The 24,487-nt window shown below is 44.4% G+C and overlaps 4 protein-coding genes and 1 non-coding gene across 11 annotated transcripts; 3 read left to right on the top strand and 2 right to left on the bottom strand.

Annotated features, from left to right (window-relative positions):
• Positions 1-143: 143 nt before the first annotated feature.
• LOC112881573 lies at positions 144-2,895 on the top strand. The gene is made up of 3 exons (XM_025946331.1): positions 144-1,701; positions 1,903-2,060; positions 2,151-2,895. Exons 1-3 carry the CDS (start codon positions 1,627-1,629, stop codon positions 2,245-2,247), a joined length of 330 nt encoding a protein of 109 aa, XP_025802116.1. The 5' UTR covers positions 144-1,626; the 3' UTR covers positions 2,248-2,895.
• On the bottom strand, positions 2,394-8,274 carry LOC112881571 (pentatricopeptide repeat-containing protein At3g26782, mitochondrial-like). 6 transcript variants are annotated; one of them, XM_025946329.1, is made up of 5 exons: positions 7,229-8,274; positions 4,682-6,280; positions 3,714-3,845; positions 3,401-3,544; positions 2,406-2,530 (listed from the first exon to the last, which is right to left on the bottom strand). In XM_025946329.1, exons 1-2 carry the CDS (start codon positions 8,192-8,194, stop codon positions 5,237-5,239), a joined length of 2,010 nt encoding a protein of 669 aa, XP_025802114.1. In that variant the 5' UTR covers positions 8,195-8,274; the 3' UTR covers positions 2,406-2,530; positions 3,401-3,544; positions 3,714-3,845; positions 4,682-5,236. The 6 variants fall into 6 exon arrangements, with proteins under 6 accessions (XP_025802110.1, XP_025802114.1, XP_025802112.1 ...); XM_025946327.1 differs by having other exon boundaries at positions 3,401-3,477; positions 3,714-3,937; XM_025946326.1 differs by having other exon boundaries at positions 3,401-3,530; positions 3,714-3,937.
• Positions 8,275-10,340: 2,066 nt separating this feature from the next.
• Positions 10,341-15,025, top strand: LOC112883147 (aspartokinase 2, chloroplastic-like). 2 transcript variants are annotated; one of them, XM_025948392.1, is made up of 13 exons: positions 10,344-10,813; positions 10,940-11,022; positions 11,116-11,156; positions 11,571-11,725; positions 12,063-12,212; positions 12,340-12,435; positions 12,623-12,739; positions 12,878-12,997; positions 13,067-13,159; positions 13,241-13,363; positions 14,051-14,167; positions 14,382-14,444; positions 14,535-15,025. In XM_025948392.1, the coding sequence occupies exons 1-13, from the start codon at positions 10,421-10,423 to the stop codon at positions 14,694-14,696; spliced, it is 1,713 nt and encodes a 570-aa protein (XP_025804177.1). In that variant the 5' UTR covers positions 10,344-10,420; the 3' UTR covers positions 14,697-15,025. The 2 variants fall into 2 exon arrangements, 1 of the variants encoding a protein (XP_025804177.1); XR_003226760.1 differs by lacking the exons at positions 14,382-14,444; positions 14,535-15,025 and having other exon boundaries at positions 10,341-10,813; positions 13,241-13,878.
• Positions 15,026-15,581: 556 nt separating this feature from the next.
• Positions 15,582-15,653, bottom strand: TRNAK-UUU. The gene has a single exon. It is a non-coding gene; the product is annotated as a tRNA-Lys (tRNA).
• Positions 15,654-18,510: 2,857 nt separating this feature from the next.
• Positions 18,511-24,015, top strand: LOC112881955 (receptor-like serine/threonine-protein kinase SD1-8). Its single transcript, XM_025946890.1, has 7 exons — positions 18,511-19,840; positions 21,721-21,840; positions 21,960-22,099; positions 22,220-22,439; positions 22,554-22,797; positions 22,899-23,031; positions 23,169-24,015. Exons 1-7 carry the CDS (start codon positions 18,559-18,561, stop codon positions 23,484-23,486), a joined length of 2,457 nt encoding a protein of 818 aa, XP_025802675.1. The 5' UTR covers positions 18,511-18,558; the 3' UTR covers positions 23,487-24,015.
• Positions 24,016-24,487: the final 472 nt, after the last annotated feature.

Genomic DNA, 24,487 nt, shown 5'->3' on the forward strand with positions numbered 1-24,487 from the left:
ATACAAAATCTGCTAGGCTTCCAAATAGGCCTCATTTTGCTGAGGATTCTAAAATCCAGATCGTACGACTTTTAGAATCTAAGGAGAGGAGAGCTGCTTCCAGCAGCTAATGTTGTGCGAACTACCTTTTTACCCCTCTGATTCTCAGAGAAATTAAGAATCTACCACTCTCCTGTCCCCATCCATCCTCATTCGCAAGCGCCGCCCGCCCGCATCTCTCCATCTCTCCCGTCCGTCTCCCTCCCAGTCGAGCGGCGAGCGCTGGCCCTCCCCGCCCAGGCGTTCACGGCGCCAGCCGTCCACGTCCAGACGTAGCGGAGGAGGAGCGCGCGGCCGCCCCTCCCAGCCAGCGCGAGGCGGCGGAGGTGCGCCGGCCGACCCCGCCAGCGGCAGCTCCTCCTCACCTGCGGCCGCCCAAGCTCCCGTCCGCCCCCACCCCTGCCCTTCGAGGCGCCCCTGTTCCCGCCCGTACGCCGAGGGGTCATCCACGTGTGCAAATCTGATACTTGAATCTACGTCACCAAACAGCACCATCTTAATTTTATCTAGAATCCAGATTTTTAAAATCTGTACAAAATCCTAGATTCTTAGAATCCAAAATGGGCCTTAATCACCCAGGTTTTCTTTTCGGCCCCGCAAACGACCAAACCTACCAAATCTGCCCCTTCCCCTGTTCCCCAAGTCCGGCGAGAACAACTCGCGCTTCTCCCGCCGGCGAATCGACGCCTCCGACGACTTCGTTCCATCTCCTCCTCCCCTCAAGCAGCGTAGCGAGCCACCACGGCTCTCCCACTTCCTTCCTCTATCCGCGGCCCTTTACTCTTGTCCGTCCCCAGCAACTGTCTAGGCTGGCCTAACTGGCGATCTCTCCGGCGACCTCTCCTGGATTGCCTTCTTTTGCCGGTAACGAAGCCTGTCTTGCTTAGATGGGTCGCTGTGTTTAGTGAAATTTCTGTTCCCCGGATCTTTTCTTTGCTGCGTGCAATCAAATCCAAGGATTTCCTGTTTGGCACGGATATTCCGGGCCATCCAGATCCAGTTTGCTGCTGTGATGCGGCTTGCCTGAGCGAGCTAGAGATGCATTCTGAATTTGTGTCTAGGTTACTGTTCTGCGGCCGTTTATTGTGTATGTTGACTTAACTGGAGTACGTAAACACAGACCATGTTTTTCGTTGGGAACATTATTTCAATGCTTATAAGCATGATTTTGTTATTTCAGGAGCTTATCCAACAACATGACTGCGTGAGATTTGTCCTTTATTCATTAATTACACGATTATATGTAGGGAAAAGCCTCGTATATGGCTGGCCGCATGAAAATTCATGTGCAAGCTTGTTATGTCAAGCAAAACTGAGAATTGAGATATACTTTGTTGTATTCTACTGTAAAAAAGAAAAAAGATGTACTTCGGCCATTACTGATTGATGATATCTGCATGTTTGGTTCACATTGTATCCAGATCCAGTTTGGTATGTTGTCTGAAACTGTTCATTGTTGTATGTGAAAACATTGCGTAGCCAGTTATGCACTTTTTCTGCTATCCTGGGAGCTATGATAATTCTTCATGGAGCATATACCTGACTCTGTTATCATTTCTGCTAGTGCTAATAACCTTGAATACATAAATGGAAGGGCGCCCCTCAAAAGAAATATCATCTGCCGAAGCTGTCCTGGTGGGAGCATTGTCGTCTGGTGTTAATGTAAGGACATTTCTTTTGATGGCGCAGAATTACTGCAAAGAATTCCATCTCAGTTCAACTCTAATAGTGTCTTTTTTTACTGTAATATAGTGTTGTTTGTTGTACAGTGTTCATTATCCTATCATATATCTTCTCTCTTTACGTGGTTTGGCATTACACAAATTGATAAGAAAGCTCCACTGATGTTGTCTTGATGTGCAGGCTCCCACGTGGTTTGTGCTGAAGATCACATTTTTGCTCCTGGCCTTCTGTTTTACTGCAATGCTTGCTCTAGCATTTTCGTCGAAAAACTTTGTGATTGTTGGGCATGTTTTTCTGCTCGTAACTATTGGCACGGTGCTATTTGTGCTGCTTAATAGGTCGGCCCCTCTCCCCATGTGGCGTGCCCCATTAAAAGATTTACTCTTGTTTGATGAATGATTAATTCAAGTGATGTTTATGTATTGTAGGTTTCTGGCAGAAGTTGGGCTTGTGCCTGTTGAACAACAGATGCAGGAGATGGGCATCCACAAAACAGAAGGCACAGATAAAGGGAAAAGAAAGTAACTGGTGACAGACTATTGTTGATATGAGAAACAGCTTAACACCTTACATTACATCATTTGACAGAGTGCCATTTGCCATTTAGCTCCGATGATAGCTTTCAGTTCAGAGTTCAAACAATACAATTTTGCAGCTCTTTGGACATACTTTTAGATGGAACCCTCTTCCTATCCTGAAGTGAAATGGATCTTGGATGTAGCAGCGCACATCAAGCCTGCTTTTGCTCTTCCTTCGGTTTGCTCTTCTTCTTCATCTTGATGTAGCAGAAGCATGAGCAGCAGGGGAACTGAAACAAGAACTTCATTGTCAGAGAAATCAGCGATACTTTGTTTGGAGAAATGTTTTGTGGAAGGGATTTGCATGCAATGCAACCCTTAAATATACTAAATGTGATGCCTTGCTTATCCATGTGACATTAGAATTTGTGGCCAACTGTCTTCGGCCTGAAGCTTTTAACCTGCTCAGATACTTTCTTTTGTTTGTGATCTTTATGTAATCTCATCATGCTTGACTATTAGTTAGAGGAGGAGATTTTCACTGCAAGTAATTATCATTCCTTTGGCTGATTCTTGTATTAAATGAGATATCTAAATCCCTAAACCTGATTCAGAAGTCTGGAGGGCATTTAATTATTGGAAGCTTGTTTGAAAAGCTAGAAAGCCTTACGTCGCCATGGAAGGCATATTCGTTAGCTGCTGATGAGTTTCTGTGGTCTCTGGAATCTTTTAGACTTTTGGATTGGGAGGACAAGTGTATGCATACAACTCACATTTCTTTTGGGCTGTCATATAACTCTGTATTTTAACTAGTTTTCTTTCGTTGTCTGTACCCAATATACTGTTACATTTGCATTGTCAGATGCTTTTGGCGTATCACTAGCTGCACAAGTAGCATCAAAAGCATCAAACATGTTCTCAAATTTCTTGTCCTGAACCACACAGCAATCCAAAAAGAACAATTGAACTGTGTTCACAGATGCACCATAATGCAGAAATAACAGAACCATGTTAAGCTGTCCAGCGTACTCACCACTTCAACCCAAGAATAGCAAGAGGCAATTGAATTGTGCCATTTTGGCTAATAGTAACTAAACATGTCACAGATGTAGACACAATAAATCATAACCCAAGAAGATACATTCTGCCAAAATGTGCACCTCAATCATTACAGAGAGCAGTTGCAGAATATGCTTCAGACTTCAGATTGTCCTGGAGTGGAACCTAAAGGCTACAACTGGTATTCAGTTATTGCCAGCAGCAACAGATACCCAGAGAAGCATCAGCACCCTAATCACAGCAACCTATGTGAAGTTCAGCATAAATTTCTACCAATTCAACTTGAAACCCTATGACACATTTTTTTCTTGAATAAGCTCTATGACACAAATTGAAACCCTTCACCCTATTCTTCCAACCCTAATCAAATGAAACAAGCGGTTGAACAACAAGTCAACAACATGCACTACTAACCTGTGGCTGCTTCTCACTCTTGCTTCCTCAATTTGTGCTATATCCCTTGTCTTCTTTGCTGTATTACTTCTCTCAGATCAGATATCATCACCAATTCGAGGAAGCTGAGGAACGGCAGGGCCAACTGCTGATCTGGTAAATGGGAGGAAATCAGGAAACACAACAGATTTGTGCCCTCCATGTATGTGTCATCCAGCGGATCTGTTCACCTTATGTGCATGCCCCTGTCATCTCCAGGCATACCATATTTGTCAGGCCAGGGGCTATGCAATGGATTGTGGCTATGGAATGAATTCTAGTCTACAATATGTGTAGTTACATAAGAAGATTACTTTAACTCTGGTTTTCTGCAAATGAGACATAAATATCTTCTTTTTTCTGCATTTTTACTCTTGTTTTGTGTTAGAAATAGTCATGTGCTTGTACGGCCTACTGGCCTAGAGCCTGGCTTCCAGCCGGCCGGCCCATGTATAGTATGTTCGGTTAGAGAGGGATACGGGGAGGGGTCCAGATCCTGCAGGTTTCCTTTCGCCTCATGATCCTCCTCCCCTATAAATGTAAATGTATTGTCTCTCAATTAATCAATCTACTATTCCTCGCAATCTCTATTGCTTTCATTTTGTTTACCTGAGTAAGCCAAATGGCCCTTGCTGATATTTATTATAAAACTATCAAAGATGCTTTGTTTCTTATCAAATTGCAATGTGATTAGACTCTCTTTGTACTTATTGTGACAACAATCCAATCCACTTTAAAAGGATGTATTAGCACTCACTTTTCATCAAAACATTATTCAGTTGGGTGATAGCTTACATAGTGCATGCTACTTTTTGACGCACTACCAATAAGAAGAACATCATTTGTAAAGCCTTAACTATGAATGAAATGTCATTCAAGTCCTTATTCCTCCACAGTATCACATGTTGTTTACTGATATATGTACATTTAAATGGGAGCAATATACAAACCTTGTATAGTATTACTGAACATTGTTGAAATTAAGAAATGATCATCCCTCCATTTTCCTATTTGAGGTACAATTCTTGGGTGGACAAATTCAAGCTTCTGAAGTTTCCAGGAGTGTTTCTCATCACATGTAAATACTAAAACCAATCCTTATAAAAGAAATTCATGTGCTCCAAAATGACTTCATACTCCTGGTATCTATGAATGGTCAAGGCTGAGCCATTATGATACAAGCCCTTCAACCTTCATAGTTCATATAGTAATGAAAATCATGTCCTGCACATGAAGCTGCAAGTTTATTACTCAGGACTACTGAAAGTGCCCAAAAATTTGCTGCCCTTCATCTTCAACACAGATAAGTTGCCACTGCCGCATCCAGCTATGTGGTTCAGGCCATTTCAGCTTAATCATGATGAAAAGTTACAAACTGTATCACTGATATATTGGGCCTTGCATCTTGGACAAATGCACTACGAGTGTCATAAAGAGCGATCTCAATATCTGATATTTTGGTGAGTACCAATATGGCATCACAACCTAAGCCTCATTGCATTACGTCACCAATAATCCCCACATGTGCACAATCCATCCTTGAAATGATGAAACCGCTTTATATCTCGAACAACAATCTCTCGTCCAGTAAGCTTTGTAATAATCTTTATTGCTGTATGGCAATCAGTGCAGACCCGGAGATTCTTTATGACATGGATTACTGATCCTTGTACAGAGTTCATTAGCGCAAAAGCAACAGCAAGCTTTTCACTATGGATGCGCAACATGGATTCTTTTTCTTCTTCATCCAAATCATGGAGAACAGAACCTGTGTTTGGTGCATAGCCTGCTTCTTGCATTCTCTCAAGTAGTTTATCCAAATAAGCATAGATTTCCTTGTGCTGTGGGTGTCTCTTGTCTCCAACGTAAAACAAATGGGTTTTACCTTTCAACTCAACTGAGCTATACCCTGGAGGCTTTTCTACCCCTCTTGTTTTAACCAGAATTCTCATTCTTTCCACATCTTTCCACATTCCCGCTTCTGCATATATATTGGACAAGAGAACATAGTACCCAGAGTTAGTTGCATCCAACTCAAACAATCTATTCGCAGCAATTTCTGCCAGCTCAACATTTTTATGGATTCGGCATGCACTAAGTAGAGCTCCCCACATAGCAGCATCAGGTTTGACCTTCATTTCTTTAATAAGTCCATGAGCTTCATCAAGACATCCGGCACGACCAAGTAGATCCACCATGCATCCATAATGTTCTATGCCAGGTTCAATTCCAAATTCTTTTCTCATGGCATTGTACCAATGACGGCCCTCATTCAAAAGGCCAGTATGACTACAAGCAGCTAAAACCGAGATAAAGGTTATGTAGTTAGGCTTTAACCCCGACCTCCTCATCTCATTGAAAACCTCAAGGGCCTCTTGCCCATGACCATGCATACCATAGCCAGCAATCATGGCAGACCATGAAAGGATATTCTTTTCCTTGATTCTGCGGAAGGCCTTCCTTGCCATTTCAACTCTCCCACACTTGCTGTACATATCAACCACAGAAGTTCCAACATAGACATTCTCCTCCAAACCCAATCTTACCACCTTTCAAAAATATAATTAAGAGGAAGCTACTTTAATTTCATAAACATTGAACAGAAAGAATTGCGTAGCACAAACTTATGACCAAAAGGCATGGAAACTATGGAAAAAAGAAGGTGAAAGTTAGATTATCAGTATCCTTGCTACACCACCAGAACTCCAGAAGGGAGTTAATTAAGCTTAAACTAATTTGACGAATAAACTAATGTAAATGACCTGTATTTCAATGATTTCTAGATCCATAAAAACAGATAACTATGGGTAAGACATAAACATTGTGACAAAAGTTTACTCAAAATTCTCAAACACAGATGTTTACAATTTCATCCAAATACAATCAAATGGAAGTAAGAAAATTGCTCACCAGTCACGAATACTGTTTTATCAAAAACTCAAACAAATTGTTGATGGACAAATTTTGACAGATACACTGAAGGTCTCCAAAAGCAAAGCGACAGTTGAGAAAAGTTACTGTATACTCTGGTACTTGAAAAGAAAAGGTGATAATGTACTTTGTTACCATGCTTCTGCATTTACATTTTTCAGTATTTTTTCTTCAATACATGCCTATCTATTTATATATTGAAATTTAGAATTATTTCTCGTAAGATTTTCCTGTAACAGGCCCAGGACCACATGTACAATAGAACAATATTTACTAGTAGACAATTAGTAAGCAATGGTTTTCCAGGATTATACATATAGGTACAGTTGGTGTTATAAAGCCATCTCACTCGTGGCTCGTGAGGTCAGGCTTTTCTCAAGGATAGAATTGGGAGACAGGCCCTTGACAGCTAATGTAGGAACATTCTAACAGTTGCAGTTAACTCCCATTGTTCAGCAAAATAATGTAGAGGATGCTTTAATGGCGACATAGTGTCTGATCCATCAATTAATTAAACTGGTCAATCAACATCAAGACATAGATAAGGAGCAAAGCAAGTAACTCACCTGATTATGAATGCGCTTTCCGGTCTGTATTGCCCCAGCATGCGCACAAGCCAGCAGCACGGCTGACAAAGTCACGGCATTGCATCTAATGCCACCACCAACATTCAGCATCTTACTATACAACCCGAGCGCCTCTGCCGACAGTCCATTCTGTGCGTACAGCGCGATCATCGTGTTCCAGGACACCACATCCCTCTCCATCATATCAAAGAGCTTCCTCGCAGCTCCCAGGTCACGACCACCTCCTTTTGCATAGGCGTCTAGCATCGTGTTAGCCACACCAGAATTCCCGTCCAAGCCAACCTTCGCAACCAGAGCGTGAATGCCACCAGTAACGCCACGGTCAGGGACGCGCGCAGACGCAGAGAGCGCCACCAGCGCGGCTGCCTCGTCGACCACCCCGGCGGAATCAGAGGCAACCATGGAGCGGAAGATGGCGAGGGCGGGGTACACGAGGTTGTTGCGCACGCAGCCGGATGCCATGGCGGTGACGATGACGGGGTTGGGGGCGGGGATTTCGTCGAACGCCCTGCGGGCGTCGAGCGGGCGGGCGCAATGGTGGTACATGTGGAGGAGGGCGGAGGCGGAGTACGCGTCAGAGGGGAAGAGGCCCGAGCGGAGCGCGAGGAGGTGGAGCTGGCGGCCGGCGGCGAGGGAGGTGGCGGCGGCGGCGGCGCGGAGGGCCGGGGGCAGGGCCAGGCGGAGCGCTGCGGGGTTGGCGCGGAGGGCGGCGGCGAAGGCGGCCAGCGCGGCGGCGGGGTCGCCGGCGGAGAGGAGGTCCGCGACGGCGGCGGACCATGACGAGGGCCGGGAAGGGTCCACGGCGCGGAGGAAGAGCGCGTGCAGGGACGGGGTGGGGGCGTCTCGTCGGCGTTGGGCGGCGGAGGTGGGAGCTGTGGGGCTACGCGCCGCGGCTAGTGGTGGTGGGTCTGCGTGTGGAGGCATCACGCTTGCCGCCGCCGCCATTGCTGGGCGGCCGACGCCCTGCGGTGGTGTCGTGGTGGTTTACTGGTTTCTCGGAGCCGGAAGGGAGTAGGTTTGCACGGTTTACGGCTTTACGCTAGAAAAGAAATGAAAATTCAACGCTATGGTGCAAAAAAAAAATCCCTTACTGACCCTCGAGAACATCACGCAAATCAACGCTCAGAAAAATTAAAATTAAAATTTAGAAAAGCGAATAGATCATTTAGCCTGTTTAGAAACATAGTTTAAATTTGACTATTTCAGTTTAGTTGGATCATTTGATCATGTAACTAGTCTAACAGGACGTAAGATGGTGATAAACTATTTTTGTTTTATCTTGCTACACATCCTACCTCTATATAATGAAAATTCAATAGATTTGGAGATTAAAGAAACTATCATATCGATCGAAACTATCTCACTATTTAATTATTGTTATGTTTCATATCCTCAATACTGGATTATCGTGCTTTCAGTTGAGGGATAGACATGCTAAGATACAGGTAGAGATCTTGTATTACAATCTATGTATGTAAGTCGAAAAGTAACGTCCACTTCTATTATCTTCTAGTTTTGGTTTTTTGGTATTGATCATTTCAATCTTGGTTTTTTGGTATTGATCATCCTGGGAGATTTCTGGTGATTCTCTTTAGTTGTCAAGTTTGACCATAACTGCATAGTTCAATTGAACATGGAAAAGGAACAATCAGTAATTGACTTGATCGAAGTCTTTGCAAAATATAAAAGAGCATTGGAACTTGGAAGAGTTAGGTTCAATTTCGTTCAAAATCCAACATATGTTAGAGTTATCTTAAATTTCCCTATTTTATGGAATACTAGGAAAATTTATCTTAGATTATAAGTTTTGTGAAATTTCGATGTATCTGTGATGTGTGCAATATCCTATGGTAGAAGATTCAAATAGATGAAACTAATAAACTATAGTTGAGCCTATGTATTCATGCTTGCCTTCTCAACTATCAAATAGGGTAACTATGAGAATTATAAAAGCGTGCATTTATATATCACTTAGATTGATTAAATTGAACATGTTATACTCTTTTGCGTAATATGATTGGCTAGAGTTGCTATTTATTCTGCCCGTTGCAACGCATAGGTATGAAGCTAGTAAAGAGAAAAAAATCTAGCACTCTTACAATACACGTGTGTAGGTGGGTATGTTCCATGGAAAAATTAAGACGGTGCACAATTTTAATGATTCTACACAACTAGTAATGTGAAAGTCGGTTTCAATTCAAGGACACGACTAGTAATGTGAAAGTCGTTTTTAGTACCATTCAGTGATGAAGTTAGAGCGAATTGAAGGGAGATGCACTTGCTTTGTGGGTGCATAGAGTTAAGCTATGGGGATGCATATATGGTGAAAAATTAGGTTTAATTACTAGTTTTGTTTATTTTTGTAGGCACCTCCTAATTATAGTGTAGTTTCGTATCTCGTACCATTATTATTTCTTTAAAGCTTATATAGCTACTTACCTTCCAACTCAGGCAAATCTTATACAAATGGAAGAACACGACAGTTGCTGCAAACGAGGTGCTCAAAGAACTTTGTGTTTGATCGGGACAGTAAAATACAAATATAGATTTTATTAGCGAGATAAAGACTAAGAAAAAAATGTACGAATGGTAACTCTCAAAAATATCATTATAATTTCAAATCTTTGCTATACTCTTTCTACTTTGTCCGATCTGTATATCTAGATGATACAATATTGGGTTAATAATTAATGGAGCTCCATTAACTTTACGTTGTAATAGAATATGAAATTTCTAACCGTTACTCAAGTAAATTTCTACCAAAATCCCGTTTCCAAAGGAAATTCTATAGCAAAACACCATGCTCTGAATTTTTTTAAATTCATGTATATGACTTTTCCATTGGACTAGGTTCCTCATCTTCTTTTAATTCTTCCTTTTTCCCGAGTTAAAATACCCTGAACATTGTTTGTTTTCGACAAAAAAATCATCGAATTGGCTGTTCTTACCTTTCACGAGTGAGCCTTCTCTGAACTACATCGACTACCACGTGGGTCCCATCGCCCACGTTTCCACGTTTGACTGCTTGGCCGGCTGGGGCCCAAGACTCCAGAAGTGAAATCCAGTACTAACCGCCAAAGCTGATCTGCCCCGTCCGCAGGAGCCTCCTCGCACCCATCCCCGCCGTCCGTTCTGCCAGCTTCGGCTGCTGCGCCGCTCCACCCTTGGGCCATGGCGGCGGCGGCTCTCCATACCCCCGCGCGGCTGGGACTCGACGGTGCCGCCGCCGGGGAGCAGTGGCGGCGGCAGCGCCATCGCGGGGCCCCGGCGCCTGTCGCTGTGCCGTGCCGGAAGAAGGCGGCTGCGGCGGCGGCGGTCCGGTGCCAGAGAGCTGCCGGCGCCGCCATTGTAGAGAAGAAGGATGCCTCTGTGGCATCTGCGCAGGAGAGAGGCAGCGACGGGGGCGCGGAGCCGGAGCTCACCGTCGTGATGAAGTTCGGCGGGTCGTCGGTGGCCTCGGCCGAGCGGATGCGGGAGGTAGCCGACCTCGTCCTCAGCTTCCCCGAGGAGCGGCCGGTCATCGTGCTCTCCGCGATGGGGAAGACCACCAACAAACTCCTCATGGTATAGTGCCACACCGCCGGCGCCCTGCTTCATTTACTTTCGATACGCGAGCTGTTCATTTTTGTGAAATGGAGCCATGGAGGTGGTTGCTGGGAGTGAGAAGTGGTTTCTTGATTTTGGTTGCAGGCTGGGGAAAAAGCAGTGGGCTGCGGCGCGGCCAACGTCTCGGAGCTCGACGAGCTCTCCTTTATAAAGGAATTGCACCTTGGGTATGGTTCCGTGAACTGCAGTGCTTTACTTTGGTTCCGTGGATTGCTTTGTAATGCTTTTGCCTGATTTTTCTACCGTTTTACTTTGTCTAGGACGGTTGATCAGCTTGGGCTAGATAGGTCAATTGTTGTTGGTAAGATGCTGCTCACTTGCCAAATGCTTTCCCTGACCTTCTTTGTGTTCCATCATCTTCTGAAATTAACTAGTAGTGTTGTCAGTTTCGCCCAAATCATATTTCCTCAAAAAATGCCTCATGTAGTGTATGAAGGTGGAAGGCTGGTGCCCGTTATGGCTATGCAGATCCAGCTCTAATGTTAAACTTAGATTACTGTGTTAAACAGAATCTAACAAACCAATTTCTGACAACAGAAGCAATATGAGTGTTCACACAGATGAACTGACTGACAATGTACTTTTCAAGCTCATGTTTACTCAGGACCTTTTTTTTTTAATCTGCCACATGAATATTCCACTTTCTAGCCTTTCGTCTGTACTGATGGCAATTTTTCTTGATGAATGATAACACTTCCAATATGAAATATTGTAGGTTTGTTGGATGAACTCGAACAACTTCTTAAGGGAATTGCTATGATGAAAGAACTGACTCTTAGGACACGAGATTATCTAGTTTCCTTTGGTGAATGCATGTCTACAAGAATATTTGCAGCGCTTTTAAACAAAATTGGGGTAAAAGCTCGGCAGGTACATTCTTGAGTTATGAATTTTGGATGATCTTTCTCTTGTTTCAGATATGCGCCTATTAATTATCTTAATACCATGCAGTCCAGTAGCAAATTCATTAATGCACTGCATGCACTACAAATTTATAGTTCCAGATTTGTTTTGTTGGCAAGTCATTATATTTTCTCTGAGTAGAAAATATTGGTTGTATTGTATTCCTGTACAGGTACTGCTAATAAGTTTTTTATAATCCTATTTTCTTCTATTAGATTTATGTCAATGGACAAGAGATTCTTCCTGTAAAGCATCGACCAAGTGGATGTCTAGTTAAAGTTATCCGATTCTCACTGCTTTGCAGTATGATGCGTTTGAAATTGGCTTTATAACTACCGACGATTTCACAAATGCGGATATTCTGGAAGCAACTTATCCTGCTGTTGCAAAGAGGCTACATGGAGACTGGAGTAATGATCCTGCTATTCCTATCGTCACTGGCTTTCTTGGAAAGGTTGGCCATCTTACGTATTTCATTTGAGGGGTATCAATGCTCCACTTATCCTCATAATGCTTTTTTTTTTCTCTGAGCGAGTTTGTTCATATATAGTGTTAACGGCTTCATCCACTTAAATATGCAGGGATGGAGATCTGGTGCAATAACCACCCTAGGCAGGGGTGGTAGCGACCTGACAGCTACAACCATTGGAAAAGCCTTGGGATTAAGAGAAATCCAGGTTTGTAACTTGTAGGATGTTATATTCATTTCTTTCTCAAACACGCAGGAAGCTGTGTATCTTTGTATTATAGAGAAGGACAGAATTTTTGTCACAAAACTTAATTTATAAAAGCAACAGAGAGACTACATCTTTGCTAATTTTAAATGTCTGTGTAGTTGACTAACTCTTGTCTTATTTCTATTAGGTTTGGAAAGATGTTGATGGTGTTTTAACATGTGATCCTAATATTCACCCAAAGGCAAAACCTGTGCCATACTTGACATTTGATGAGGCAGCTGAACTTGCCTATTTTGGTGCGCAGGTATGTGTTGTTATCCATTAACAAAAACGTTGACAAATGAACATGTTATTATGTTGTGGTCTTGTCTTTTACCTATAAGAGCCAATGGTTCTCTATGATTTTCTTTATTGACTAGTTTCCATCAACCATTAATTTTAGGTTTTGCATCCACAATCAATGCGGCCAGCTAGAGAAGGTGATATACCTGTTAGGGTTAAGAATTCTTATAACCGTCGAGCCCCTGGTACCCTCATCACTAAAGCAAGAGATATGAGTGAGGTTTGTTGCTTTGCTTGGCTAAATACTGATCTTGGTCTCTGATTCAAATGCTGACACGTTTTATTGTAGAGTATTTTGACTAGCATTGTATTGAAATCAAATATTACAATGCTTGATATAGTGAGCACGCGCATGCTTGGCCAATATGGTTTTCTAGCTAAGGTACAACTATTCAAAGGCTGCTTTTCTTAAGTTTATTCTTGGTGTTTCAGTCTTTTGATTGCAACTTTTATCAATTTTCAGGTTTTTTCAATATTTGAAGATTTGGGCATCTCTGTTGATTGTGTGGCTACCAGTGAAGTCAGCATATCTTTGACCCTGGATCCATCAAAACTATGGAGTTGTGAATTGGTTCAGCAGAAAAATGTTTGGAGCTCAATTCATTCTTTTTTAATTCTCTGTCAATAATTCTATATTTCTTCAAGCTTTATTTTTTGCATAGTCTACCTAAACACATAACACTTTTGCTTCAAGTTTTCCTTGTCAATGCCCAACTTCTTTTACTGCCTGTATTATGTTCTCACCTGATGTTATGAGGGACTGGACCTATAGTGGCACCCTAGGAACCCAAGCATTCCACTGGTACTCTTAGGGATAAATCAGTTAAACTTAGGATATTTGGTTTGCTTTGTTATTAGATTATTATTTGGTTGGGCCTTAAGCCATATCCTTAAAGATGATATTCCTTTTATCAGGATAAGGAGACATTTGTAGGTAGATTAAACTGAAAAGTATTCTATATCATTATGTGTGTTTCTCTATTCTTCTCCCTACTCAGTGCCCTTCCCAACATCCCGTTCCCAATATTAAGGCTGTAAACCTCATCCTTGTTGACCACTTTTACAGATAAGATTCTCAGGATCTGGAACAACTCTGCAAATGTAAATATTGCATTTTCTTCAATGTTTTCAATAAAAGAGTAATTGATGTTGTAGTAATTATTATAACAATTGAAGTCCTTTTTAAAGTAGACTATTGATGATGATACATCTTGAAAAATCTACTTTTGTCTTTTAAACTATACTTGTATTTGTACTTTGTGACATGTACCAGGAACTTGATGATGTCATTGAAGAGCTCGAAAAGATAGCAGTTGTTCATCTCCTCCAGAACAGATCAATAATATCTTTAATTGGAAATGTGCAGAGGTCGTCTTTGATTCTTGAAAAGGTAAGTGCTTTTAACCTTAGCTTCGTGATTGTTAACGCTCCTGATGCTGCAGTTGCAACCTTCAAAGTTGAGTTATGAACTGTGGTTATTGGTTCAATTCTAGGTAGTGTGCACAAACACATATTATAGCAAATGTAATTAATCAATGACCATGCTATGCTAAAACTCAAACTGTCTCATATGTTTGTGATTGATACTCATTGCTGCATGGCAGGCATTTAATGTTTTACGAAGAAATGGTGTCAATGTCCAGATGATCTCGCAAGGGGCATCCAAGGTACCCCCTCTTTTCTCCTCATGATTGATGAGACCACCCGTACTTGTTGTGAGACTCCAATCTGATGTAGAGTACATCATCCTTACACAGGTGAACATTTCATTGGTAGTTCATGACAGTGAGGCAAAACTGTGTGTCCAAGCCCTCCACTCTGCATTCTTTGAGAATAGCTTCTCCTCGGAAGTCGATAAAATGGATGTTCTGCACAATGACTTCACATCACATTCCAATGGAACCGTTCGCAGCCATTAGCTGTGACTTTAATATATGATCAAATAATTCTGGGTCGACATCCAATGTCTCATGAGGTTTCTAGCTATTTCCAACTTGAAATATATAGCAGTGCCAAACTGCCAATAGTCCAATGATCTTACTAATCGAATGGAGAGATGCATGTCGCTCGCTGAACTCTAAAGGGTGCGCATATTATTCGATCGGCGTGCTTGTTTGACTCAATCTATTTCAGGCGTGTTGGAACGCCGGAATTTCACAATGTCCTTGCAGAAATCACATGGTCCCATGTAAAATTCTCGTGAAAATCCAGTTAAAATCTTGCTGTTCAGGTGGAGCCTGATTGTTTAGAAGTTTTCTCCATTTACAAGGACATTTTGCTGCTGCTGATTGCACAACGGCACTGGAATGTCGTGTTAATTTGTGCTGGCAAACGATGCCCCTAATATGTTTTTTCGCATTCTGCAGCCGTCAGGCCCTGATCATCGGTCAAATTTGCAGTTTACGCTAGTGCTCTTCAGAGAAGCACTTTACAGTTCACACTAGAGCTCTTAAGAGAATGCGGAGTAGATGTTCTCATCCTATCTCTTTTAGTTTTCTAGTTTCAGAATATGTTTGTGATTGAATTCCCCATATTTCCCTGGAGAGGCAGAGAGACGGAAAAATGTGGCCCAATGTGTGATTTAGCCGCGTTTTTTATATGGATTTGAATGTTAAGACTGCAGTGGACACGAAAATGTCTTCCGGCGTGGTTGACCCATTATGTCTGTTGATAAGGAATAAAGTTGATCTCATCTCAAAAAAAAAATAAAGGCGGCCATGTGTCTTTTCGATTACACGTACCATTAGCTGCCTTGTGAAGGTTGGCGTACAACAAACAAAAACAACCACAAGCCAATATAAAGACGCCGTCCGTGGGGATCGAACCCACGACCACGTGGTTAAAAGCCACGCGCTCTACCACTGAGCTAGGACGGCTGGTACATCCATTTGCCGAGTAAACAGCATTTGATTGTAAAGATTTCTGTTGTGCATAGAGACATGTCCCTCCAAAAATTTAGAAGTTAGAAACTGGAAGAGCGTTTCCCCATCATATGCCTTCTAGTTTCGAAAGCTTATTGTGTGGTTATTCACATAGAGCTAATACATAGCCACATTTTCCCTTACTATGGTTTTGTGCAACTTCCTTCACTTTAAAAGGGACAGTATTTTTCAAGTACATGCAACCAAAGTTATAATTTTTTAACGCTATAGCCATCCAAATGCAAGGAAAGTTACCCATGAAGTTCCGATGTTATCTTCTCTTCTGTAGTTAATAATGTCCTTTTCTCTTAAATTGAGTAAATAAACTGTATATATGTTTTACGTCATTAAAATTATGATCCCGACTAAACCTTGGTCATTCGTCATTCCCATTTGGGGTTAGCGCCCGTGATTCGGAGAAGCCATCACCAATAAACCATGGTTTCACTAGGGAGGCTGCCGATTTTGAACTCCAATCCATCACTTTGGACTATTATCGAAATTGAAAAACCAATCAAATTACATCTTTCATCTCAACCACCACTCTATAAGATCCAACTTTGAACTCAAATGAGAAGGGTATTTAAACACACATGGTTCGCTCGCTGTATACCCAAAGGTCAAGAAGTTCTGCTCACTCTTCTTTTTTTTTTTCCTTCTGGAATCCGGAAACAAGTCCTCCTTACACCTAAATGTCAGTCCATGCCGATGACTATTTGTGCAAGTGATTCTGACTATGGTTTTTGGTTCCTCCAGCAAAGGATTTTGGTTCGATCAGGTACATGTAGGAGTCCTAGGTGCACGGCAAACTCGCTCGAACGAGAAACTGATAAATGCGTGCAACTGCAGGAAATTGTTCTAAGCAAACCCAAATTTTTTATGCTGGTGATTGCTTAGTTTCAGCTTCCTGGAAGTTGCAGCACCAAATGGTCACGAATTCAAGTTCTTGGTCAACTTCACATATAGAAGCTTAGTTGCAACAATCATGGAACTTCCCGCGCCAATTGGATGAGACAGTTTTTTTTTCTTAAATACCAATTTCTAGAAACGATCTATCGTAGAACACACACATAGAGAAGTCAGTCATGTACTCCCTTTTGAGTATCAGCAGCGTACAACAGATATATGCATCAACCGACAATGTTCTCTATGTACAAAACTTGCTCGGATGCTGCTACGTTTAGTTAACAAATTATTGGCATTCAGACAGGTTTTTAGAAACGAGCTAAGTTCGGTAGGGACAAATCGTTTCATATTGAAGAAATGATTGTTTTATTATGCATGTTGCAAAATGTGTCTAAAATAGTGCAATCTATTATATTTGATCATTTGTAAAATTCTGTCTAGTTTTGTGTATTAATCTGACAACGCTTCTCTGGAAGTACTTGCAAAGCAAGTACAAAATGGTCAAGAATCACCTGTAAGCATGCTTCAGTGCTCAGCAGGGGTTCTGACCAAGAGTTCTTCATTGGTCCATCCCGTATAGACAAAGAGGCAACTTGGCAAATGGCAGGAGCAAGTGTTGATGTTGGCAGACAACTCGGTATCGCTTGAATTTGTTTTAGCTGCCGTGCACTTTAGTTAAACCATGCCACAAAGTCAACACTTTTCTGCTATGGTAGTTTTCACTTACACTGCATCTCACGTTCTTGACAGTATAATTTCTTATTTCTTTTTTTCGAGAGGGAAGACTGCGGAGGGGTCTCCTGGTGCCAGCGCCGGAACTCGAACCCGGATTGCTATTTGGTTGTTGAGTGAAGCTGCAGTATACATCCATCCAAAGCGTTGACTTTATTTTTCAATTTACCCACAGAATTAGTCTTATCTTAGGAGTCGAGAACCTATATTTGCACAGCATATGGATCAATAGTCCAACATCTAGATGAAGCATCATATAAAACACTAAAAGTTATGGTTCTTGTTCAGTTGTTTAATCTAAAGCACTGTCAAACAAATGGTCATTTAGGAGGGTTGATCAGATGTACATTGATTGGCGGTAGTTAAATATTACTAATTGGAAATTATTTTTCATTTTCATGTTCATACTCATGAGACACAGTAAAAAAAATACTGCCATGGGTTCGACGGATTCTTTCAACTGGTGGTGTCTATAAGTGGGCACTGGCACGCGTACATGCACCACAGCTGCTCCACGCCATAGTTGGGTATAGGTAATACATCATAAATAAAGCAATTCCCCTAGGAAAAGGAAAAAATTCTCATAAAATCAGAAATATCCATCTATTAGTTTATTAGTTGACTCTAACTATCATTGATAACAATAGCGATAGGATCTATCCTATTTTTTAAAATATTCACTTCTGTCGTTATGAAAATAATCTAAAGTAACTCTTAAATCTGCATCCAAATTACCCATCTCTACTATTATAAAAATAATCTGAAGTTACCCTAGTCTGCGTCTAAAGGCATTCCTTGTAAGTTGTAATATTTGCAACTCTACATAACTACAATTCCCTTGCAATTCATAGATGGCCCTGTTTATCATTTCTGCTTTTGCAGAATCGAGCTATGTGGGAGGATTTGAAGACTCCCATCGTTTTGGCACAACTTCTGGTTTCCTCTGAGGATGACTTGAAGTAGAGGCTATGCAAGATTTAGTCCAAGTAGTCCTGGCATGGATCTCACGTGGATCTCCAAAACTTCTCTATTTTACATTTAGAAGCTGACGTGGATTTACTTTACACTGGGTCAACACCAACTAGCTTGATGTTGGTAAAACAATAGAGAGGATGCTGAAGGTTCTACATGCCAAACCCTGCGTTACCCCATCGTACAGTAGACTGTCCGTCCTTCAGTCTTCAGTCATCTGCTCGAACTCAGAGTTCTCCTTCGCGCGCGCATGGCCATGAGCCACCTGCTCGTCCTCGTCCTTGCTCTTCTCTCAGCGTTGGCTCTCCCATCCTCCGCTGCCAGCGGGAGCACGCTGACGCAGTCCGGGGCCCTCACCGGGGACCAGACGCTGGCCTCGCCTGGTGACACCTTCCGGCTGGGCCTCTTCCCCGCATGCAACCGCTCCAGGTGGTTTCTTGGCATCTGGTTCACCGTGTCTCCGGACACCGTCGTCTGGGTCGCCAACCGCGACCGCCCGCTAACCAGCCCGTCCGGCGTGGTCGAGGTCAGCGGCGGAGGGGCCCTCGTCCTCCGCGGCGGCGCGAGCAAAAACTATACCGTCTGGTCGTCCTCCAACTCCTCCGCGGCGGCGGTCGTCGTCGCCGGCGCGGTCGCGGAGCTCCGCGACACGGGCAACCTGGTGCTCACGGACGCGGCCGGCGCCGTGCTGTGGCAGAGCTTCGAGCACCCGACCAACACGTTCCTCCCGGAGATGCGGGTCGGGCGGAGCCTCCGGACCGGCGCCGAGTGGTCCCTCTCGTCGTGGCGCGACGCCGACGACCCGTCCCCCGGCGACTTCCGCTACGTCATGGACGCGCGCGGCGCGCCGGAGCTGCACGTCTGGAGCCGTGGCCGCAAGACGTACCGGACGGGGCCCTGGAACGGCGTGCGGTTCAGCGGCATCCCGGAGATGACCACCTTCGAGGACATGTTCGAGTTCCGGTTCACGGCCACCGCCGACGAGGTCTCCTACATGTTCCGCAACCGCGACAGCTCGCCCATGTCGCGGGTGCTCCTCAACGAGTCCGGCGTGATGCAGCGCATGGTCTGGGACAGGGCCTCCGGGTCCTGGAGCAACTTCTGGTCGGGCCCGCGGGACCAGTGCGACAGCTACGGCCGGTGCGGCGCGTTCGGCGTCTGCAACGTCGTCGGCGCCGTGGTCTGCGGCTGCATCGCCGGGTTCGCGCCGAGGTTAGCGGCGGAGTGGTACATGAGAAACACGTCCAGCGGGTGCGCCCGGAGGACGCCGCTCCAGTGCGGCGGCGGCGACGGGTTCTACGCCCTGCGCGGCGTGAAGCTGCCGGACACGCACAGCTCCGCCGTGGACGCCGGCGCCACGCTCCAGGAATGCGCCCGGAGGTGCCTGGCGGACTGCTCCTGCACGGCGTACTCGGCGGCGGACATCCGCGGCGGCGGCAGCGGGTGCATCCAGTGGTTCGGCGACCTGGTGGACACGCGGTTCGTCGACGGCGGGCAGGATCTCTATGTCAGGCTGGCGAAGTCTGAACTAGGTATGGCTGAATCCTTTGCTCCACGATGCACTGTTTCAGAATCCGTTGATGACAGAGCTGTTTGAAATTCTGATCCTGCTAATATTTTTCTTTTGACCAATTTCATCTGCTTCGTTTTGATGTCTTGAACCGATGCGTGTTCGACGTGCGAAGAATTGATTTCCTGATACACAATCACACACTAGAAATCAGTTTGTGTGGTGATTCAAACTCGAACTAGATCAATTGACTTCTAGCAGAAGAGAAGTACAAGTTCTGAATCTTAATTTGGAGCTAAGAATTCTTTAAAATTTTAGCTGAAAGCCTGAAACTATGTTAAATATAAGCTTTCCCCAAGAGCATCTTGATATTTTAGCTTTGTTGGAGGATAACCGGAGCAGGTTGCGTATAGCAACTCTGCCCTGTTTTTCTCCGGTAGGTACTTTAGTTGGTTGTCGGTATTGCTACAGTATAAGCATTTTGTGTTTGTTGTTTGAGAATGTAATTCCCTACGTCTGCATACTTACTACCTACCTCCAAACATACTTGGAGCTCAAGATATGGGTAGACTAACGGTATTAAATTGAAGCTTTGCCCAACAGCCCATATATACTTAAATTTTTTCCGCCTTAATATGAACTCACACCTCTCAAATATAATGCATTCTCCAAGAAAAAGATGTTAGCTCAGAATACCGTTGCAATTTAACTAACCTATGGCAAGTTAAAAAATGGGAAATTTTGTCACAGGGTGACTTCGACCTTGAAAAAGTCATTCTTATGCATGTTGCCAGACACTAGAATTTTTTGTATATTTGCTGGAGGATATGTAATTAAGTGTCTTTCAGCAAACTAAGATCCATTTGTTTATTAAAAGATCTTGTATTGTGTCATCCATGAAATTTCTACATTTTAGACGTATCATGCGGCATTGTGTCATCCATGAAGTACTAAAATTTTAGATGTACCCTACGGCTATGATGAAAACAGGCTGTTTGGTTGCCTGCCTTAGGCACCACACCGCGCCTAAGGTGCGGCGGCTGATTTGGCCGCCACACTTGCGGTACGAAATGTGTGGCGTGGCGTGGCGTGTTAGGTAGATATCCAAACAGCCCTTGTCTGACTTAGCTTCTTGTACCAAAGTTCGCCAAAAAAATTAAATGTTGCAAGTGGAGGTGGGGTTGTCTATGAAAGCCCTTGTCTGACTTAGCTTATCCTCATCCTGTCCCAACCCAGCAGAACTCTACAGCAGTATCTGGCAGTTGGTTGTTGATCTACTCACGTACATTACTGCATAATCATGAGTCTGATTCTGGTCGAATGGAAGAAATGGTCATACGGTCAAACATGTACGTGTACGTAGGGACATTCAGATTTTCATAAGTCAAATGGCGGTGAATGCGACGAGCATCCTGCATCCACTCAGTTTCTGCATAGGATATTTTTTTTTCTCAAAGATGCAAGAGAGCTGCGTATCATTGTATTAAAAGAAGAATTTCCGCCTAGGACATTATTCGATCTCGTCAGGAAATAAAATGAAACCCTGATCTTTCAGCCGAAGTCAGCGGGGAACAAACGTCTCCATGCCCTGAATGATGTTTCCATGCACTGCCATGTGCCATGTCCTTTTCAGTCGCCTACCCGGACGAGAACAAGTCTAAGTCATGCCTCACTGGGAAGACGATGCTCTAATATATGCTCTATGTTTTGTCCACTCTCTGATCTCATGCCGCATCACCATGGAATCATAGCTTAAATAACAAAGCATGAATAGTCTCGGTCCTATCACCCTCAGTCGTCAGTAGTAGGCTAGTCGTAGCTTGTATACCTGCTCTAGGAATTTGCTTTGATTCAAAACAATCACTGTCTCACTGATGCTGGACCTGCATACCATCTCTTCAGACGCTCCCAAGAACACCCGGAAGTTTGCGGCTGTCATCGCCCTGGTGATCGCCGGGTTCCTGCTTCTTCTTCTATCCCTTGCCTTTCTGATGTGGAGAAAGGCGCGGCGCAGTAAGAAAGGTCAGTTTTTTTTTTTGCAGGGGTTTCTAACCATCCATCTGACAAAGAACCATTTATATGCCTTTGAAGAGGAGAATCTGTTTAATATATGTTCCTTAATTCCTTCTCCTTATTTTCAGTTAGTACCATGCTTGATGAAGCAGCTGAGCTTATGAGCGGCGAATGCCCCACGTACCCTCTGGGGACCATTAGAACAGCCACCAACGGATTCTGTAAAGAAAACATAATCGGCCGAGGCGGATTCGGCGTAGTTTACAAGGTGGTAACAATTGTCAAATTCCGATTCATATATGTGTTGATCGATGATTCTATTGTTCTGATGAAGATTTTTGTGTCGACACTTTGGTGTGACGAATGCATGTCTGGTTGGGTTGTTCAGGGGCAGTTGCCGGACGGGCAACAGGTCGCTGTGAAGAAGCTCTCGGCAGAGAGCACGGCGTCGCAGGGCCTGAACAACGAGTTCCTGAACGAGGTGGTCCTGATTGCGAAGCTGCAGCACCGGAACCTAGTCCGCCTCCTCGGCTGCTGTGTCCACTGCTCCGAGAGGATGCTCGTCTACGAGTACATGAGCAACAAGAGCTTGGACGCCTTCATCTTTGGTAATTAATTAGCATCCGTGTAGCTGCAGATCAGATTTCATGCTAACCATTTCATCGCTGCTATTAAACCTGTGCTCGATCCGGTGGTAATGGGGTTGCTTTGGGTCGGAGCAGACGAGAGGCGGCGCGCGTCGCTGGGCTGGAAGACGAGGCTGGGCATCATCCTGGGCGTCGCCAGGGGCGTCCTCTACCTCCACCGGGACTCGAGGCTCAACATCATCCACCGGGACCTGAAGGCGGCGAACGTGCTCCTCGACGCCGACATGGTCGCCAAGATCTCCGACTTCGGCATCGCCAGGCTCTTCAGCAGCAGCGCCGACCGCCAGGAGACCATCACCAGAACGATCATCGGCACATAGTAAGAAGACTAGAACTCGTTCGCTGGACTGAAAAATCTGCAGTGTAAGAATCTGCTGACCGGTTCCATGTCCGGCCGGCGCGACGGCGGCGGCGGCGCAGCGGGTACATGGCGCCGGAGTACGCCATGGACGGCACGGTGTCGTTCATGCAGGACGTGTACAGCTTCGGCGTCCTGCTGCTGGAGATCGTCAGCGGCCTGAAGAACCAGAGAAGCTTCAATCTCATTGCTCATGTATGTAAGGCAGCACCAGGCTCATGCAAAGCATAAGGATTGCTCCTTACGACAGATACTGTGTCTGCAACTCCGCACCCAATTTGAGGAAACGATCAGATTGAAAAATTTCGCTGACGAATTTCTTCGATTCTCAGGCATGGGAGCTCTGGGAAGGAGGCCGGAGCCACGACCTCGTCGACCCAGCAATCCGCGGCGGCTGCACGGCGGGCGAGCTGGGGCAGGCGGCGACGTGCGTCCAGGTCGCGCTGCTCTGCGTGCAGGAGTGCCCGGGCCAGCGGCCGCCGATGGCGGACGTCATCCCCATGCTGTTGCAGCAGAAAGCGCCGGCGCGGCCGCAGCGGCCCGTGGTGTGCACGCCGACGAGGAGCCACCCGGCCGCCGCCGCTCTCGCCGCGCAAGCAGAGATCACCGGCGGCAACGAGCTGGCCATCACGAGCCTCGAAGGCCGGTAGCGGGGTACAGCATGGATCGATGCACGCATCAGCAGTTCAGCACCACGCGCGCAAGGTGGACCGTGGAGGGGTGGACTGGGCTTTGCTGGAGCAGTTCGCGGATTCTAACTGTTTCAGCAGCTTCTGGTGATCTTGGTAGTGTTCATGAATCATGCATTCCTCTTCAAGGAAAGCAGAGAAGAAGTTTGTTCTGAATCATCACTACCGGGCTACCACTAATGTGTTCCCATGGTGGCTCACTTACACTTGGCATTTGGTGCTGAGTAGTACAGGTGGGCCATGTGGACATTGATTGGTCCCATAATGATCTCGTACGGATCCACCGGCTAATTGGATAGTTGCTATTTAGTTAGTTATAAGTACTTTAACTGTACATTAGCTAGTTCCAAAGCTTCATCTAGAATTAGCTACCTTAGATGAAACAAACCGTACACCCACATGCCACAATCTTACCGAATCGTTCAAGAGTCTAAGCATATACACATTGTGTTTTCCATGGACACAATATCAATCTAAAATTTATTTAGTTGAATTTCTTTAGATTTCGAATTGAGTTTCTTTAGAAAGAAACTAATAAAGCAACCAACAAAGATTTCTATACTTGTAACTCTAGTCGCAGTAACTCCTGGTATATTTGGAAGATAGCTATGCTACCATCATAACTGCTAGTGCGAAGCTCATCAAATACCGTGTCACATCGGATTTATGGATCAGTGAATTGTCTACAAGTTTGTAAGTGCTGATTTCCACGACTAAAATTTATATTCTTTTCTAAAGAATATCTTAGATGAACCCACCTTATATGCCTCCATCCAATAATATCGAGACTCTACAGTGATAACTCCAAAGTGTTTGAAAAAACACCAGATTCCTTTTGAGATTTTCAGAAGCGAAACTCATTTGCGGATGATTTGGGAACAGAACACGCGGCGCATTTTTGCGATTTTTTTTCGCTAATTCTAGTCTTGAGTTCATCCACTGTGACCCTGCTCCGTGCCAAG

Source organism: Panicum hallii, chromosome 2 (genome assembly GCF_002211085.1).
Source record: "Panicum hallii strain FIL2 chromosome 2, PHallii_v3.1, whole genome shotgun sequence".
NCBI classification, from domain to species: domain Eukaryota; kingdom Viridiplantae; phylum Streptophyta; class Magnoliopsida; order Poales; family Poaceae; genus Panicum; species Panicum hallii.